The 20,307-nt window shown below is 35.8% G+C and overlaps 1 protein-coding gene across 2 annotated transcripts in view; it reads left to right on the forward strand.

Moving 5' to 3' along the window:
* Positions 1-20,307, forward strand: part of poe (E3 ubiquitin-protein ligase-like protein poe) — an 87,208-nt gene that overhangs the window by 59,454 nt on the left and 7,447 nt on the right. For both annotated transcript variants that reach the window (XM_087340379.1, XM_087340380.1), the window contains exons 60-77: positions 1,684-1,881; positions 2,820-2,994; positions 3,447-3,681; positions 4,889-5,108; positions 5,522-5,692; positions 6,860-7,129; positions 7,684-7,895; positions 9,283-9,418; positions 9,932-10,093; positions 11,651-11,851; positions 13,022-13,241; positions 13,629-13,826; positions 14,644-14,834; positions 15,187-15,363; positions 16,153-16,344; positions 17,404-17,628; positions 18,715-18,996; positions 19,874-19,987. In XM_087340379.1, coding sequence (XP_087196505.1) covers positions 1,684-1,881; positions 2,820-2,994; positions 3,447-3,681; positions 4,889-5,108; positions 5,522-5,692; positions 6,860-7,129; positions 7,684-7,895; positions 9,283-9,418; positions 9,932-10,093; positions 11,651-11,851; positions 13,022-13,241; positions 13,629-13,826; positions 14,644-14,834; positions 15,187-15,363; positions 16,153-16,344; positions 17,404-17,628; positions 18,715-18,996; positions 19,874-19,987 — 3,579 coding nt within the window. The remainder of the gene's footprint in view (positions 1-1,683; positions 1,882-2,819; positions 2,995-3,446; positions 3,682-4,888; positions 5,109-5,521; positions 5,693-6,859; positions 7,130-7,683; positions 7,896-9,282; positions 9,419-9,931; positions 10,094-11,650; positions 11,852-13,021; positions 13,242-13,628; positions 13,827-14,643; positions 14,835-15,186; positions 15,364-16,152; positions 16,345-17,403; positions 17,629-18,714; positions 18,997-19,873; positions 19,988-20,307) is intronic.

Here is a 20,307-nt window from a genome sequence, read left to right on the forward strand (position 1 = left end):
TTTATTGGTTAAGTGGCAGAATTCTGCAAACACTATCGAAACTTTGGGTTTCATAAAATGTGGGAAATTTCTGATAATCTGACAAGCTGTTAGTTTTTCAAGAAAGGCTTGCTCCATGGGCTTAGTGGGGGGAAAATTATTCAATTCAATTCATTTATTAAAGTGCTTGATAACAGCCGAAAAGGCCAATAACAGCCAAGCACTAACAACAATACAAATCTTACAGTGCTAAAGCAAACAAACAAAGAACTGAATATATAAAGTACAATATTAATTTATTGCAAAATAATTAATAAGTAAATGAGCTAAATGTTATGGATAAGTAAATTAAAATCAGTTCAATTTTGGACAAACAACATACAAAATAAATTATTATACTAAATAAATAATAAAAAAGAACAATGATTATTGTTTAAAGAGCTGACTGACATCAGTAAGCAAAACAGGATCTTTGTTAAAGATGTCGATGCTCCTACAGACTGCATTGGCAGCAGAAACACATCTGGCAGAGGGACTAGCCTTGAAATTACGTTGTACAGTAAAGGTAGAGTAGTCTCTGATAGACCTAGTGGGTATGCAGAGACTAACTGTATCAAAAAAAGATGAGCAACTAATTTTGCCTTTAAAAACATTAATGAGGAAAAGCGCATCCAAAAGCTTCCTCCTTAAATGCAACGATAAAAAATTTAATCTGACTAATATATCATCATAATTATAGGCACAAACATCATTAAAGAATCTAGTGTAACACAAAGCTACAAATTTCCTTTGAATCCTTTCCAGTTTAAAGGAGTCAGTATTAGTAATAGAGTTCCAAAGCATTTGTGATCAGCATAAGTGTAAAAGTTTTCAGTTAGTCTAATGAAATTTAAAGTTTTGTTGCCATTAACTTGTTACACTCATATTTTGGGTTGTTGAGCCCCTACCCTTTCTTTCTTTCTTTCTTTCTTTCTTTTTTCCTTCTTTTTTTGCAAATTATTATTTTGAAAATTAAATGTTCATGATTTTTATAGTAGCCTTTCACTTCAATACATTGCTTTATGTCCATTTGTATCTAATCAGTTTCTATGTTTCTGATTTGACTACCTCAGTTTTAAATACCTTCATTAAAGAATTTTCTCACAACAGTATATGAATTCATTATTCCACATAGAAAATTTAAATATGTATGTACTTCACTATGAAGCTGAAATTGAACAAAGTGATTCATCAGTAACCAGTGAGACTTTTATCAAGCAATACCCAATACAAGTTCCTGCCAAGGCAGTTGCTGTCTTGATAGATTTTTCATTGTTTTCCCCAGCTTTCCAGTCAGATACTCTATTCCAGTGGTATTCAACCTTTTTTGTTCGCATACCCCCAGATATAATTTCTCTTCAACTTTGTACCCCCAAAGTTGTTGGTGTGTAATTCAAGTTATACATAGTATATAATCTACATCTAAAATAAATTAAATTACATTACTGATTATTCAGTGTTTATCATAAAATAATTTTTTTTTTTTAAATTTCATGTACCCCCTAAGATGTCTTCGTGTACCCCCGGGGGTATGCGTACCCCAGGTTGAATACCACTGCTCTATCCTTTCTAGCTTGAAGTACATAATTCTTTCAGTATTAATAGGCTGCTGCAGTAGATAACTATGACCCATCCAAACTAGAAATGAAAGGTTTCGTGTTGCAGATGTGTGAATACATGGAACAAGCTGTAGCAGTGTTACGCATGCAGAACCAACTGCTGGCTCATCATCCAAATGCTAACCTGTACTCACACCTAGCGCAATTTGTTGAGTTGGATGGTTACTATCTGGAGAGTGAACCTTGTCTTGTGTGCAACAATCCAGAGGTGGCCTTGTCTAGTATCAAATTATCTTCTGTCAAGGTATTTTCAATACATATTAATAGAGTTGACATGCATGGCTATGTTCTGTCATTAACTACAGCCTTTATCACCTGGGACACTTCTCTGGGTTCTTGACAGTGGCACTTTTACTTTCTAAATGACAACACTCATATTGAAGATACACTCTTAAATTAGGGAAGGGGGGGAGTGGATTCTCAATACTGTCCCAGTATAGTGCCACCAAAAAATGTACCTCTGTTCAGTACATTCAGGTACATACAGTAGGTACTGTATTGTTAAAAGGGTATGTAATATTGGATGACATTCTCTAGATGATCATTTGTACCTTCTCTTTGGTAAAGACTTTGTGTTGTTTTCAGGTATAAATTCAGAAAAAGTCTGTTACTTACATTCATGTAAATATGGTAGATAATATTTTCATTCAGATAGTGGGTGATGGTTGAAATTCTCAAGGCAATAATTTGTACTTCCTGTTTGATAAAGGCAACATATTATTTACAGTAGTAAAGTAAGAACAAAAGCCATAACTTATGTTTAGGTAAACGCGGGACACATATACAGATGTCCACAAAATACTTTTTTGTTTGAAACTGTTATAGTTTTCTTAACCATGATAGAATTGAATGAAACCTAAAGAAATGGGAACATGCAGTTTATAAAATAGGATGCTGCACTTTGTTGTTGGAAAGCAGTTTTCTCTCCTTCCAGTTGTGGAAAGATGAAGTTTTCTGGTAATTCACTAATGTGCAACTGTATCACATGCTGTCTGTATCATGTGGTATCTTCAGTACATTCGTGGCACCACAGAACAAAGCTCAGCTCATGTTGTGGCTTGCAGAGTTTAAATTTATTACTAATGTTCATTGATTATGCATGAGATCCAGATGAGCATAAAATATTTATAGTGTTTGGAACATGTATATTTATAATTCTGAGTAATGTATTGTTGTCAACAGATTGACTCAAAATTCACAACTACTACACAGATAGTAAAGCTTGTTGGTAGTCATACCATTAGTAAGATTACACTGCGCATTGGTGACCTGAAACGCACCAAGATGGTACGAACTATCAACATATACTATAACAACCGTAGTGTACAGGCAGTTGTGGAATTAAAAAACAAACCAGGTAAGCTGGTCAGGTTCCTCATGTCACAGAGTCTTTAGATGGGTTTTGATAAAAACCATGAAAAACTGATAATCAAAATGAATAGGGTAGTTTATAAATTTTGAGTGATGTAATGAAAGTGGCACACCAGTAACATTCAGAATGCATTTTAATATTTTCACTTTGTGCCATCACTTTCCCAATATTACTATCCATAAAATAAAAGAACCATAGAACAGAAACAGACTTGCACATATTAGTGTGTTTTGTTTACCCAGAAGCTAACATGGGAAGATACACTTGCAAATGGTTACTGCAAAGTCTCACAGTCCTAAAATGACTGGTAAAGTTGTATCAGGTTTGAATAATTTTAATTTCTTAAATATTTTGAAATATTTTGTGCTATGCAGTATTGAAGTCCATTTATTTTATGAGCTTCATTTTTTGATCTGTATATCTCTGTTACTTTGTAGCTATGTGGCACAAGGCAAAGAAAGTGACTCTGGCTACTGGGCAAACAGAAGTAAAAATGGAGTTCCCTTTGCCCATTGTAGCATGTAATTTAATGATTGAATATGCTGACTTCTATGAGAATATTCAAGCATCTTCAGAGACTTTACAGTGCCCGCGCTGTTCTGCGTCTGTACCAGCCAATCCTGGTGTTTGTGCTAATTGTGGTGAAAATGTGTTCCAGTGCCATAAGTGTCGGTGAGTACTCCTCTTTATTTCAGTATCTAATGTTAATTGTTTAGTTGGTCATTAAATGCGTTAGGTCCAGCTGTTATATTTGTAATCTCACTTTGTGAAGCTATTATGTAACTGTTGATATTAAATAATGAAACAGATTTAAATGCAGTAAAAACCTAAACTCACCTTTATAAGCTTGAAATTTGGTTAGTAGTGCCAAAGGACCAATCAAAAACATAAGTACAGTTGCATATTTATGTCCTACTTTCCTTATTTTGTAAATGAAGATAGGCTTTATATCAGTTCGTTTGTTCCCTCTGATATCTTTTTGGTCATTTGATGGGTTTTTATGAAACATTGTTTGAAAATCTTGAAACTGGGTGCTGTCCCTGTTGTAATTATTAATTTTCTGCTGTTGATAATACCAATGTGGTGGCCATGTGAGTTTCTGAGGTGGAAATTACTTTGGTGCTTCTTCATGTACTGTCCTGAATTTGTATATCATAAGTGGCGGTTTTAGAGGTGCTTCAATAACATGGTTATGTTCACTCTTTTTTGGGGGGAAGGGGGGGGGAATGGCTTGTTAAAAATATATACATTTTATTGAGAAAATTGTATATAATGGAAAGGACTAGCATGACACTCTGTGGAGTAGATATTTAACCTTCTCTTTGTTAATGATAACTAATGGTATTATTTGAATGATTATATATGGAGAAAGAACATAAAAATATGTATTAATTGAGTGTGAAAAATGTTTATATCTGAACACTTGTATTCATGGCAATGATGCAAAACTGTAATGTTGTATCTGACAAAGGTAAATGCAATAGGAATCTGTAATTGTGGAAATTATGCACATAGATGAGTCATTAGGTGTATAGTTACTGATTTATACTTACTCTTAGTTTTATGACACAGTTTGACGTGTTTGTAGAAAAGTTGGCTTTGAAAGTTCTTAAGAGAACAGAATAATGAATAAATGTGCAGAGAAGGGATTGTATATGTATCCAGTTGTGGTGTGCAAATGGTAGCTTTACTCATATTACAGTATGGTAATGAAATGTATTCCACCACCACCATTGTGTTCAAATTGTGACTTTTGTTAAGAAATTATAATTTTATTTTATTGCAGTTCATATATAATAATTAAAATGCATAAATAAAAAACAAGTTATTTCTTATATGTTAAATGTAGCTGTAATCAGATTATTTCTTTTATTAACAGGGCAATCAACTATGATGAAAAAGATCCTTTCCTGTGCCATGCTTGTGGTTTCTGTAAATATGCAAAATTTGATTATACCTTAACGGGAAGAGCATGTTGTGCTGTTGACCCCATAGAGAGTGATGATGACCGCAAGAAAACTGTAGCCACCATCAACTCTCTTCTGGAGAAAGCTGATCGGGTCTATAAGCAGCTTATTGCCAACAAACCTACTCTTGAGGTCAGTACTGTATAAACAGCTGTTCTTAATCTTGTGTTCCTGAAAATAGAATTTGAAGGAATTAAATCTCTCATAAAGCCATACATGCCATTTATGTCTTTGTGTGTTTACTACTTTAGATTTTCCAATCATTATTGTCAGGTAATGTACTAGTTCTTTATATGCCAGTTAAAACCTGCAGTAATGAAGATATAGTCAGAACGTTTCATTAATTGAGATGTAGCAATAACATTCTTAGCACTATATAAGCATTTACTACAGCAAAAATTGCAATTGATCTACTTGTTACTGATGCAGAACTTTTCTGTAAGTAGCATTACTACATTGCAATAAATGACACTATTTATGAAATGTTCTCACTTTTGTAGTTCTTGAGGTGTTGAATATCCTTTGTAGTCATATTCTTGTTGCAGTTGTTGCTACTTAAGATCAGTGAGCACAGGCTGGATCGAGCACTGGAGGAAGGTGTGCAGTCGGGTAATACAACAGGCAGCACACAAGTTAATCGTGCCATCCAACTTCTGGCTCAGCGCTACTGTGGCGAATGTAAGAGCTCATTTGAAGAACTCAGCAAAATCATCCAGGTATGTGTCAGGGTTTGGAGCAGACAGTAAACTTTTCTCTTCTAGCACTGTTTCTGTTGTATAAGGGTCAATTGACATTGTAAACGTACACTCTGTATTTTAACCTTGTATCTACCAGATATGTTCTGTAGTTCCAGAATGTAGTACTGTAATACATTGTTTACATCTGACTGACTCCAAGGAGCAGAATCCTTTTTGAGAAGCTGATAGTCAGCTGGTCAAGAAATTCCCAGCTTCTTTTGGGACCCAAAGATTCAGTATGATACTTGTAAGGGCCTGTCACTGGATTATGTTTTGGCCTGGTTGAATTCTGTCCACACACTCACCTTATTTCTGTAGTTCATTTTAGTATTATCCTACATACACCTAGCTTTCAGAAGTGGTGCATTGCTTTCAAATTTTGTGACTGAAATGTTTTATGAATTTCACTTCTTATGAATACTACTTGCCCTTCCTCTCTCATGCTTCTCAATTTTCTCAAATATTTGATGGAGTACAAATTTTGAAATGTTCAAATTGTCTATTTTTTCCATCCTCCTGTTACTACTTTTTCATATATTTATCTATTCTTCTCAGCACCATTCATTCTTTCTTACTGTACAGTTATTGGTGATGGTGTTTATGTATGGGTATATATATATATTAGCATACCAATATGTTTTGTAAGTGGGAGATCCCTGTTTCAGATCTGTGCTTAACTATCCTTAGAGTTCTAAGTGAAGTAGAATTTTTAGTGTAAAAAAGATGGGAACAAAAAATGTCTTCACAAATATTTGTAGTGTTATATACAGATTAGCCAATGTTTTTTCTTTAGTCTTCAGTCTTTGGTAAAGGTGGAGTTTGGCCTTGGTACTTAGTAAACACCACACCATGAAGGCATACATAGTGAATTGGAAGTATGAATTCTTGGTTCTTTATATCAGTAATTTTTTATCTTATTTTAAATGCATATTCATATCATCCTGCTAGTTTTCCTTCTTGATGAAAGTTATTATAATGAATGTTTTCTGCCCTCGTCTTCTTTCTGAAAATTCTGGGCATGAAAAGACTTGCAAATGCCATGTGTGAAAACTTGTTACATTATTAGAGAAGCTTAAGTTATGGAAGAAAAATGTATATGTATTCTTCTAGTTCTACCAGTTTTAATGTTTGTTCTGTTTTGTACAGCGTGTCCTAGCATGTCGGCGTGAATTGGTGGCATATGATCGCAACCAACGAGATCAGAGTGTGGGTGGATCAACAGGTTCAATCAACATGTTGTCTCTCTCAGAACCTCCACCAATAGGACACTGTTATGGATGTGCTTCAGCTGCAACTGAACATTGCCTAACTCTTTTGCGAGCTCTAGCTGCTAGTGCAGCTTCCAGACAGACCTTATGTGCTCAAGGCCTCATTGCAGAACTTTTGGACAACAACTTGCGGAGGGGAACTGTTCAGGTATTACTTTTGCTTCATTAAATACATAGTATTGTAGATTTTAAAATTGACCAGCTTCAATATTTTGTAATCTGCCCATGTATTTTATTTCTGAACTTCTTGCATAGATTTCAGTAATGTTTAGCACTTATGCTCTACACTAAAAGTTACCAGGTGTGTAAACACTTTGTTAAAACAAATAATTTAATTTATGTATAAATGTTCAGTAATGGTAACAATACCACTTGTAGGATTTGAGGTTTTCACAGCGGTGAGTGTGAAGATTGCTGGTAGCTAACTTTTTAACATCATCATAAAGTATCACTATCCATCAATAAACGGAGATACATCTGGCTCTTGTGACTTACTTAGAAACTTGTACATTCATAGAATGTAGACATGAGAATATTTGCAGAGACTACTTCTGTTTTAACCATTGTTCTCTTTGGTTGAATAGCAGAAAAAATTGTTGAACAGGCAGATTCATCTCTGTTAGATGTTTTATTATGAAATGTACTCAAAAGCATACACAGAATTGGAAATGAATGAATTGCATGTGAATATTTGCTGTGCAGGTTCAAGAGGAGGTAAGACAGTTGCTGTGTGTGCTGACTCGTGATAATCCGAGATCAACAGAAGACCTGCGGTCTCTGCTGATGGATCGCATTGCTTTAACTCTGCGTGGTCATGTGGCCAGCTCTGACCTGGCTTTTGCTGTGCGGCATGAAATGGCACTACTGGCTGCACTTGTACAGAAAGAAGATTCGTGCTGGGAGCAGAAACTGAGGTACGTGTGAGAGATAGGAGGAAATATTTTCTTACCTCTGTACTTTAAATTAGTTTAAGATCATTAATTTTGTCTTTTAGATATTCCCATTTTCTTCCTACCCTTCTGAAAATTTCTACTGGTTTTATATTTTACATTCTTCATATTCTCATATTGGCAGAAATTCAGATATTCTTTGTAATAGCTTTCAGAACTCTGTTTATGTTCACACTATCCATGTTATCCATAGCTGCTGTCCTGTTTGAGATTTTGTGATACAGTGAAACCTCGATGCATCATTTTTGATTGAGGGGGGGGGGGGGGAGAGAAATAAAAACGATGAATACGGGAAAACGACAGTTGCGGGAAAGCATTAAAGATGAGATAAAATTAAAATAGTGCATTTTTCTCTTTTGCATATGCAAAACAATACACATAAAACCTGTTTCAAGGTTACTTCTTTTTGCCAAAAGAGTCTTTAATGGATAACTTTACGTTTTAGGCGAAACAGAGCCCTTTCCATGTTCAACACGTTTTCCTCATCACCTTCAAAAATATTGTGCGCACCAATGCAGCATGTACTTTGGCAAACCTCGGCACAGCTTCGGGCTTGTATTCGTCGTTTTCCCCCTTCTCAGCGTTCCTGAACCTTTCGCGATCGTCACACGACTCATCGATGGTGTTGGTCGTGCATGTGGCAAGCTTGCTGTGCGTCTTCCGATATTAATTTATCTCTAAAGCGATCATTTTAAATTCTAAAAACTTTGAGTAAATTTTGTTATAATTTCTCAGAAACAATCAGTGCGGAAAAATTGTGGGCCAGGACTAAGATTTTTGAACGATTGATGCGATAAAACGACAGTTCGAGGAACGATAGAAGCGAGAAAATGTAACATTATTTTATATGAGACGTATCAGGGACCGAACAAAACAGACGATGCATCCGGGAAAATGATAGTTCAGGGAATGATGGGTAGAAGTTTCACTGTACTTGTCCTACACTTTAACATTGGTTAGTCCCATATCAAACTTTTACATCCACAATTTAGTGGTCAGTATTGTATTCATTAATGATCAAGTAAATATACATGAATGTTGTCTGATTTTATCAACACATGATCAGTCTGTGTTTGTGTGTTCCCATTGAGAGAAGTCTAGGTGTATAAATTTTGCAGTATGGAAATACTGTACTCTTGAAAACAAAAATTGTTAGGGTAAATTCAGTACTCTAACCTCATTATGATTGGTAGTTACATGGAAACTCTCATTCAAAATTGCCAAGTAACAAATACTTCTTAATTTAAATTAATATAATTTGTATATGGTACAAAGAGAATCAATGAAATGTATCTTCTAATTTCTTACAGAAGCTGTCCTGTAGTTGTAAATATGTTTGTTTCTTCATTAGGTGTGTAATGCAGCTGTTCCTTATGGCATGTAAAGACTCCAAGTCTCCTGTGGTCATGCAGTCAATTATCTTACCATGCCTCAAGATCCTGCAAAGCCTCATCAAACCAGACCAACCTGTTTCCAAAAAGAACAAGGTACATGTGATTTTCTTTTCTTTTGAGTATAATGTATTCAAGGAATGCTTTCTGTGATTCAGTTCAGATTGTCCTATCTTCATTTCTCCTGTCTAAAAAAAACTTAAAAGACTAAAGTATACAAAACTGATTTTACCTGTTGTGGGTCTGACTCTTGGTCTCACATACTGTGGAAAAACATAGATTGAACTTGTCTGAGAAGTGAGTGGTAAAGAGACTATTCATTTTTAACAGGGAGGATGGAAAACATTTCAGAATGATGAATTTCATAACTTTTGCTCCTTACCTAATATTCTTAGGGTATTTAACAGTTCAAGGAGGATGAGATGGATGGGTTGTGCAGCATGGATGGGAGGTTTTGAAACACAAATTTTAGTTAGAAAACCTGAAGTGAGGACCACTTGGGAGACCTGGGCATATGTAAAAGGATAATATTAAGACAAATCTTGAAGAAATAGTTTGAAATGTGAAACTGGATCCAGTGGATATGTCACTTAACACTGGTTGTTGCAGGACAAGACAGTTGATGCATTGGCCACCATCAGACCAACAGAAGGGGTGAGAGTCGATGTAGCCAAATGGTTACAAAGTGATCCGAAACATTCATACAAAGTATGGCGACAGCATATGCCTGCAAGAGGGCCTGACACACCTGTAACAAAACCTCTCAAGAAGGTAAGAAGTACAGTAAATTTGTAAAGTTTATAGTTCCCCATAACCAACAAGTAGGTATGTACAGAAAATCAGATTAATTTGTTCTGCCCTTTTGATAATACTACTGAAGTATGTCTAAATTTTCATAATGTGCTAGTTACTTGCTCTTAGTCCCATGTCCAATTCATAGCTGGAGGACTACTGCTTGTTGGCAGTTTTTGACTATTTATTCAATATTATTGCAGCTACTCATCATACCTGGAGGCCTACTCCTTTATCCATAAATACTGATTTGAACATTTTGATGCTTGTATACTTGAAAGTAAGGCCTGTATTTGTATAACAGACACCCTGCAATAGTGGTATTCATCTTTTCCATCAAGAAAGCAATGATATATAATATAATAAATTATTTGCCATATCCTCATCACAAATAGCATAATGTGCATGTGTCTAGCATGGAATAACTCATCTTTATTTGTCTGTTCCTTGACCTGAGTTTCTTTGAATATTACTTTTTCCTTTATGGTGTGTATGAAACAGTTTGTAAGTGTATGAAAATTTTATTATTTAAAACAAAATGTGATTCTTTACTCAAAAGTTGCCCTGATTAAAGGTTTTTATAGTTTTACTCAGTCCCTCCAGAAAATGAGATATTTCCTTAAATATGTCAAAACTGCATTATTAAGTCATCCTACCAATTGGTAACGTGTTGAGAAAACACCATTAAATAATTCAAAAATCATAATCCACTTAACCACATGCTTTGGAGTATCAAGTCACACTCATGAAATAGGATGCTAGCCATTCTGGGCAACAAGAAGTTACACTCATGGTAACTTCCTAGGTTCTGTATTTCAATTTATCATCAATAGATGGCTTGAAAGTCTCAATCCTTGAACTGTCAAGTCACTGTCTTGTTGATCATCACACACAACTTATTTTGAAATAACGTGCCTGTCTTCTTAATTGTTGCACATGTAGTCTGAAGTAAGTTAACCTTCTACTAGACTACATAGAGCAACAACCCAGAAGACAGCTGTCATCATACTCACCACCACGAGGTCCTGAAATCTCACATTCTTATGAAATTCAATACATTTTAATGTGCTGACTCAACAGCTACAGGAGTCAGTAGTTTGATACATAATTGAGCTGTGTTACAGATGTGGCAGGGGGCCCCTGGCTGCTGCCATCGCAGAATATTTACACTGAAATTTAAACAGCTGTTCCATGGACAGTAGTGTGCTGTTCCAATGTCAACATGAGAGGCTAAAACAAATCCTCTTTTTTAAAATTACAGAAAATAGATGTGTGCTGTTGTGCATTTTTGGATGCATAGGAGCACAGATGCATTTTGTTTGACTTTTGGCTGGAATATTTCAATATTTTTAGATTAAAATTAGAATTTTAAGATGTTTCATAAAAATATAGAATTTGAGGATATGGACTGGATTCTTCTGGTTCAGGTTAGGTTGCATTGGTAGGCTTTTGTGAACACAATAATATACCTCTTGTTCCCATAAAAGGTGAGTGATTTGTTGCATGCAATAGGAGATGTTTTCTGTCGTGTTTCAGGAAGAAGCAAGAGCTATGTATTTGATGGAGAAATATGGTCATCGCTGGCGTCAAAAGAGCCTATGTGGCATTATACCTTTAAAATTGACTGATGCAGCCTGGTTAAAGCAGGTGCTTTTCAACCCAAGCTCTCGTCTTGCACGTCAAGTGGCTTGTAACATGTTGGAAAGTTTGTGCCAAGTTCCTGTTCGCAAAAGAGAGGTAAATAAATGTTATGATGGCTGTAATTCTTTTTATACTAGGTATACTTGTTTTCCATCTAGTGGAGGTTAAGAATACCTGGAGCTTTACTTCCTCTCCCCTATACCTCTTCATGATATGGTCTTTAAACACAGGAGAACTGTACATTTATTTTAGGTCTTCTGGCATTGTTTCTATTTTATATGGGTCAGTGAATGAAGTGTCTCCAGTATCTTCTCTCCTCCCAGAGTCTTGTGTTTTTGATTTCTTGCCAGCCTTTTGTGCCTTGTGTATATGCTTCTAGTACCTGGCTCAGCCATCTTGTTCTGGATCACCCTATGAGCCTAATTATTTTAAATTTTAATTTTGATGCCTGTCTTGATATCCCTGTTCTGTACATTTTTCTTACATGGCCAGACTATTCTAGTAATTTTTGTTTCAATTCTCTTGGTGAATTTTTGATTCCAGCTTCACCAAAGATTTCATCCCCCCCCCCCCCCTCTCTCAGCATCTATTGTATGCCATCATCAGATCTTTTTATGCTTAACATAGATATTGAGAAGTGTACTGCGAATGTAACTTAACATCATTACATAAAATATATATAAAAATGCTAAAGTTCTGTTAGTGTTTAAAATTATGTTGTTGATAAGTTGCTAATAGGCAGTGTGTGTATATGTTCTTAATAAATGTAACCTAGACATCTTCAAATTCTTACCAGTTTTCTGTTTGTAATGAGATTGGACTCTTGTTGTGATTGTGCTCTGCTACTAGTATTGAATTTTGGTAATGTGCTCTATATAAATAGAGTGCTCTTATAATTTTCCTAAAGTGGCTTCATATTATGGTGGTGTGTGTGTTGACTAAGTGCATGTTGTGGTTATATTTTGAAATAAATTTGCTTCAACACACACATTAGTAATGAGTAGAATTTTATTTTTTTATCATTTTATTTCATTTCAGAACACAACTATAATTTGCATTTAGTCATTGTTGGTCTACTAATGAAATGCAGTGTACCTCACAAGCTGGCATTCCAGGCTCTTGTGCAGGGGTCATACAGTCATATCCCACTCTGGACACATTTTTCATATTACTGCTTGCAATTGCAAACATGTTTTTAAGGATTTTTTTTAGTTATATTGTGTTAACAATTTTGTCTTGCATTGTGTACATTTACATTAATTTTAGGTGCTGGACCTTCTGACTGGTTTCTTGGGAGAACTGGGAAGTGCAGGAGAGAGTGCAGCTGAGTTCCTGTCTCTATACCAAAGTCTGGTGCAGCCACCACCATGGAAACAGTACCTAGCAGTACGTGGAGTACTGCTACACTTGGCAGAATTGGTGACTCGGGAAATACAAGAACTACATCGCTTAGAAGATACAACACTCACTTCTGACCTTGCTCAAGGTATACTCTTGTTCTTCAGGTATAATTACTGCTGTAGTCTTAATACACTGTTATTCATCAAAAGTTATTTGTGCACTGAAATGTGGGTATCGCTTTTACACACACTGTTACATATGTTTATACAAAAATTTCTTGTAATCAAGAGAATTACACACTTAGTTCAGTGTTAGTATTTAATACTTTTGAAAAACCAGACTTGCATTGCAGGATGCTATAAATATGATCATTATTTTGGATGTCCAATGTCTTTAGTTTTCCCAAACATTGTTTTTGAAACTGGATCTGGTTCTGTTAGTGGGTGGTGAGGAGGAAGGTTTGTACTTGTTGGATCCCTTGGACAGAGCTATTCTTGTTTCCTCCCTGCTACTTACATGCTTGTCTTTGCAGGATATGCACTGAAGATGTTGACTGAACTGTTAGCATCTTTCCTGGAACAAGATAGCATAAAACAGCAATATAAAGGTCGCTTAGTTGGTGCTGTCCTGAATGGTTATCTTTCTTTGCGACGTCTGGTGGTTCAGCGTACACGACTCATTGATGATACCCAGGAAAAGTTACTAGAATTGCTAGAAGAGATGACGACAGGTATGTATAGTTCATATGATATCCTATATTTGCTACAGCTAGGAGCCAGGGGTTCATCTGAGTTACAGTCAGAGGTCAGATGGACTGGTACAGTGTAAGATGGCCTGTTTTGAGCAGACTTATTCCAGAGCCATGATTAACTACAGATATAGATACATTCTAGAGGATATATGGAGATGTGGATGTATAGTGCCACACATTCAGGTGGAGGTGAGTTGTCACTCTCAGTCTCTGGCATTACTCCCAGGGAAAGCACACTTGATACACACAGGATAGGAGGCATGATAGACTTCTGCTGATCTAGATGCAGTGGTGAAGGGAAGAAATACCCGCATCTCCCAGGAATCAAACCCCATTTATCCAGTCCATGGCATATTCATTATATTGACTGAATGTTATTCATTAGTCCATTTGCTTGATTGTAATTAATTGTTTCATAATTCTGATGTCTTGAAAACAACACAGCTATTACTGTGATGTTTACAGAGATAGCACTCCCTAAGTGTTGAGGCATCCAGAATATGTCATCCTTATCATGTTTGGACATGGAGGCACTACCAGTTATAGTATATTGGTCATGAAATTGTTATGATGAGTATTCATTGAGTTTTCATTTATGGTTTAGAAGCATACCAGCTTCTTTAAGGAGTGATGAAATTGGATCAGAAGGCCAATTGTGGTAAAAGTGCTAGTGACACTCACCAGAAAAGACTTCATCGTATTAAGTCACTGTCAGTACTTGTGATTTTAATGTGACAGTACTTCTGATGGTAACATTTTTATATTGATGTGATAATGGTATTTATGTGGTTTACAGGTACAGAACAGGAGACAAAGGCATTCATGGCTATCTGCATTGAGACGGTTCAGAAGTACAGCCCTCAGGATGTACGCACTCCTGTGTTCATATTTGAAAGACTGTGTTCTATAATATACCCAGAGGAAAATGATGTGGGTGAATTCTTCCTCACTTTGGAGAAGGACCCACAGCAAGAAGACTTCTTGCAGGTATAGTTGCAGCCTCTGTTTTGTATTGGCAATGTTTCTTATGATATTGTATGTGCAAACTACTTGGACTGGGGTCCTCTGAGATGATGATAGTTGCTCAGATAGTCAAGAAATTTTCTTCTATTATGGAATGCAAAGGTTCTCTTTATCAAACCCTGTTCTGAGCTAGATAAATCTAGCCTACTTTCTAAACTACATATGTTATATAGCATCAAATGAGAGATTGTATGAATAGTGAATTTGAATGAATGTGGAAGTGGTCATGGCATATTTTAAATTCACTTGTAATCTGTAAGACTTTTATATATGAGTTGTGTGTCTTATATTCCTACTTATATCATTATGACTTCAGGGCCGTATGTTAGGAAATCCATACAGTAGTACCGAACCTGGATTAGGTCCCCTCATGCGAGATGTGAAGAATAAGATCTGTCAAGACTGTGAACTGGTGGCACTGTTGGAAGATGACAATGGCATGGAACTGCTTGTAAATAATAAAATTATCAGTCTGGACTTGCCAGTGCGAGAGGTAAGAACAGTTTGGTTTTCTTTTGAAAAAATGTTTTCTTCCAGAGAGTGAATGCATCCTGACAGGGTAGGATTTTTCTCTTTACCACAACATTGAGGCTGGTTCTGGGTTGCACCCATCCTTCTATCCAGTGGGTCCATGGTTCTCGTCTCAGGAATAAATCTGTGTTGGCATATGAAACTAACTTGCTTGTATAGTTTATCTCCCCCATACATTTGCAAGGCTTGGTGCTTAGTCAACCACCAGGGATAACTTTGTCTTTATTGAATTAGTTTTCTTGATTTTTACATTACTAATTTATTTCATATTATTAAGTCAGCATATCAAGCTTGGATGAGCCGGGATAGCTCAGTCAGTATAGTGACTAGCTACGGGCTGGACGACCGGGGTTTGATCCCCGGCGGGGGCAGAGGATTTTTCCTCTAGCCTCTGCATCCAGACCGGCTCTGGGGCCCACCCAGCCTCCTCTACAGTGGGTACCGGGGGTCCTTTCCCGGGGGTAAAGCCGGCCGGGGCATGATGCTGACCACTCACCCCCATCTAGTGCCGAGGTCAAGAAAGAGAGGAGCTATACCTCACCCCAATAGCCTGTATGGTGTATAGTGGAACAAACTTTACTTTATTTATCAAACTTGGTTCATTGGAATAGTGTTGGCTAAGCTCTGGTCTTTATTTGTGAACAGAGTTTTGCCTTCAGAAACATCATATGTGTCTATGAATGTTAGAAGATTCAACTGCAGTGTTTTGGGGATCATTTTTAATCCCTGTTCCTTTTTAATTTTGTTTAAGGTGTTCAAGAAAGTATGGGTTGCAGAAGGTGCTGAGGGTGATGTCATGCGTGTGGTTTACCGCATGAGGGGTCTACTAGGAGATGCCACTGAGGAGTTTGTGGAAACATTATATGCCAAGAGTGAGCAGGAAGTGAATAATGAGGAGGTATACAAAATGGCCAATGTGATGGCTGACTGTGGAGGCCTGCAGGTTTGTTAAATAACACTTATATATGTATGCTGAGTTTTTTATGAACATAGATTCCAGAAAATAATTACTTCATAGGTTAGCATATGAGCTGATGCAAAATTTAGGTTGGTTTGTGCCTTAAATGTGTTTTCAAAACATGAGAGTCAGCTGTATGATTCTAGTCTTACAGATATGATTTGGATTGTATATGTTCCATATTCTTAGCAGCCTGTCCATAGTAATTTGAATTTGAGCTTCCATAGAAACTGTCACTACTCTCGACTGACTTGTAAAAATGTAATAGATATTTTCTGGCTGGTCAGACTATACTGAGCAGTCCTTATGACTTTCTCAATTTTTCCAAATTCTTAAAATTTCTGTGTTTTATATAGTGACTTATTTCATACTGGGCTAATTTTTTTTATGGAGACTTGTTTACTTAACATTTGTAGTTCCTCATTGATGTTAATTTGTATGCAGTATATGCTTGGAGATAAATAGTGTGATCTGTCAAAGTTGACAGGAATACAGTTTATTGCAGCATTATCTTTGTGAATCACATTCAGATTGCAAAAATTATACAAGTTTATAATGTAAGTAAAATGTGAAAACTTCATCACAGCAACTGAAAGCAGATTCTTGCCAAAAACAGACTCTGCAGACCCCGCCATAGGTGTTACTGTAGGTTCTTTTACATTTCTTGCTATTATTTTATTTGTTAACACAGAATGCTTAATATGCTTAACAATATCTTTGTATTGTCACAGATGTTGGCATCTGGTGACTGGCAGGGGTGGCATTTTACCAGGGGAGTCTATGAAATTATTTAAGGAATAAGGAAGTATGATGGGTGGTATGGAGAGGGGTGCTGTATTGAGGTTTGACTGTATTTAGGACTGCCTCAAGTTTCAAGATACTTTCTAGTTACCTTTGTTGTGTGTCAGTATTTGATTGATAAATGATGTACATCCAGTGACTGGTAAAATGAAATTTTATTTTTTGATTTAGCTACTATGCCTTGAACACTGTACTTTACTGAAGACTGAAATGTGTTTTATTATACTAAATGTTATGTTTTAGATCATGCTGGATCGATTGTCTGCCATCAAGGATATCAACCGTGCTCGACCACTACTCCAAGTTCTGCTGAAGTTGTTTAGATTGTGTGTGAAAGTCCAGCGGAACCAGGAAGTCCTTACACAGCCTGAACTAGGTGCCATTGGTATCTTCCTGGGCATTTTACAGGTGTGCCTTGCAGGAGAGACTGATGCTTTACAAGCAGCCATTACTGAGCAGTTACTTGATGTAAGTTCTTCATGTTACACTCACTTCTGTGTTAACTTCATTTCATTCACTGCAATGTGTTGAGGAGTAAATAAGTCCATTTGCTGCAGCTGGCTAGTTCTGCTTTAATAAATTAATGTCTAGTAAGTTCCCTTTTGATTATACTGTATTTTAATACTTTCTGTTTACAGTAAACTTATGTTGGATCACCAGCTTCTATAAGTATGCATATTTTATAAACTGATTCCATGTAGTAGAGTCCCTCTTGAGATGCTGATAGTACAGTCAGCTAGTCAAGAAAATTCCCCACCTCATATGGAACTCAGAATAAGTGTATTATTGTGTTCACAAATGTCCATGAACATCCCTTGTCCCTAGCCAGTCTGCACCTTCGTACTTTACTTCCCAAAGATCCATTATAATATGATTCTCCCATCAATATCTAGGTCCTAAGAGTGATCTCTTTCCTTCAGAATTTTTAACAAGAATTTTATATGCATTTCTCATCTCTTAAATGTGCTGCATGCCTTGCCCATCTAGTCATCCTTGTTCTGATCATCCTAATAACAACTGGTAATGCGTACAAATTATGGAGCTCACCAGTGTACAGTTCTCTCCATCCTCCTGTTATTTTATCCCTCTTAGGTCCAAATATTCTTCTCAGCACCCTGTTCTAAATGCTATCAAACTGAGAAAGAATATGTTTGTGACTTGCAAGCACACAGCGTATAGTGACTGAGACTTCTGCTTACAAAAGATGGCTTATAATAAGCAATCAGTTGAATGGTGGAAAAATCTGTAACTTCTCATTTCAGATAATGCTAAAGGTGTCAAGAATGTTGTATTTTTGTTCACAATTTTCATACCTCCATGATAACCCTACCCACATTATTTTTTTTAACCCATTATGCCATATATATGTAATTAGAAGGTAGGAGATGGTCTTGAAAATTATGTATATCAACCTTTTTTATAGTATGAGTTCCCATTAGGACTAGCATTCTTCCAAATTTTGTAAATTCTCGTGTTGCACTATAAACATTTTATTTAAATGTGAGAGAAAAATTGAAGTACCTTTATGACTGTTCTGTGTATTCTGAATTGTAGATCATGGAAACAATTCTTGCAAAGGCAGCATCTCAGCCATTAGAGTCCTTTTTGCATTTCTCACAAACATTTGGAGGCAGTGAACATATCAGAGCTCTCCTGACTTGTACCACAGCCCAAGGTGTACGCAGCAATTCAGCTGTCCTCCTCCATCTGTCACGTGTTTTAGCAGCATTGACTTACGGAAATGCTGAGAAGATGGCACTTCTCTGTGATCACTTTTCATCTGTGACTGATTTCAACAGATTTGATTTTGAGCATTCCCTGGAGGATGAGCACAAGGTATTAAAAATATAATTTTGTAATGGCATGCACAAAGAATTATCTCAGAATTGGCGTAGGGTTTTTAAACCAGTGTTGGATATTGCCTATCCAGATCTAAATGTAAAATGACCATCAGAAATCAGAAAACAGTGTGAAAAAGTTTGATGAAGAACAATATCTTGCAGATTTAACATATAAGTTTTTCACACCTGCAAATTTTATTATTTATTTTCTCTTTAGAATTTAACTAATTAACTCAAGAGACGACCTTTCAGAACCATAGAAAACAGCTGGAAAAAATTGCTTTATTTACTGGATCTTGATCTCTGATGTTTTTGAATGAGATTGATTAGTGTAAGTTTTCTGATCAAATTTTCAGAATACATTCATTGTGACCTCAGTTGAGTTTGATAATGTTGTTTTGAGGTACTTAAATCTGTAAAGATGTTGAAATAATTTAATTTTTATTGCACCTCTTGCAGATTTTGGCTTCATAACATGTTGATACATTAATCTTTTTCTTTCTGAATTTAATATGTTAATTTGGGTCAAACTATATTTACTTGTACATACATTTATTTTCTTGCTTGTAAACAAATCATTTGCAGTATTGATGTTCTCCCCCGACAGATTTCATTCACCAATTCTGTATTAGTATAAATTTAAACCATTCAGTTCAAACATTGTTGTATTTTCTAAGACTTTCTAGAGCAGAATTTAAAAATGTGTTCTGAAAAAGTATCCCCTTGCTTTGGCCATTATGAACTGAATATATGTAAGAAAAATTGATACCTCATGCATACATGTTTTGGTTAATCTAACAACTTTCATGGATGTTCTGAATTCAGGTGCATGCAGTCCATACTCTTGTAATAACTTCATTTTTGTTTTGTAGCTAGAGCTTTTGTGCATCTTGACAGCAGGTATTGAACGCAATGCTATTGGCAATACATTGAAAGATCACATAATCTCACTGGGCATTGTGAGACAGGCATTGGAATACATTACAGTAAGTGGAATATCATTAAATATTTATGATGATCAGTCAGCTGTTATTAAAAAAAAAAGGAATGTAAAATAGTTGGATTTAGGCATTGGAATACATTATACTAAGTAGAATATCAGAAGAGAATATTTGTAAGTATAAATCAGCTGTTATTTAAAATGGAATAAAAACTAATTGAATTTAGGCATCAGAATACAACACCGTAAGTTGCATATCAAAAGACAATATGTATGATTATCAATTGCTTTTTATTTAAGAAAATTAATGGAAACTAATTGGATTGTTAATGTTTTCAATATTAATTTTGTGCAAATGATAGGCAT

This window comes from Zootermopsis nevadensis, unplaced genomic scaffold (genome assembly GCF_977971745.1).
Source record: "Zootermopsis nevadensis isolate Lab colony 2312 unplaced genomic scaffold, Znev_1.0 Znev_ptg000061l, whole genome shotgun sequence".
NCBI classification, from domain to species: domain Eukaryota; kingdom Metazoa; phylum Arthropoda; class Insecta; order Blattodea; family Termopsidae; genus Zootermopsis; species Zootermopsis nevadensis.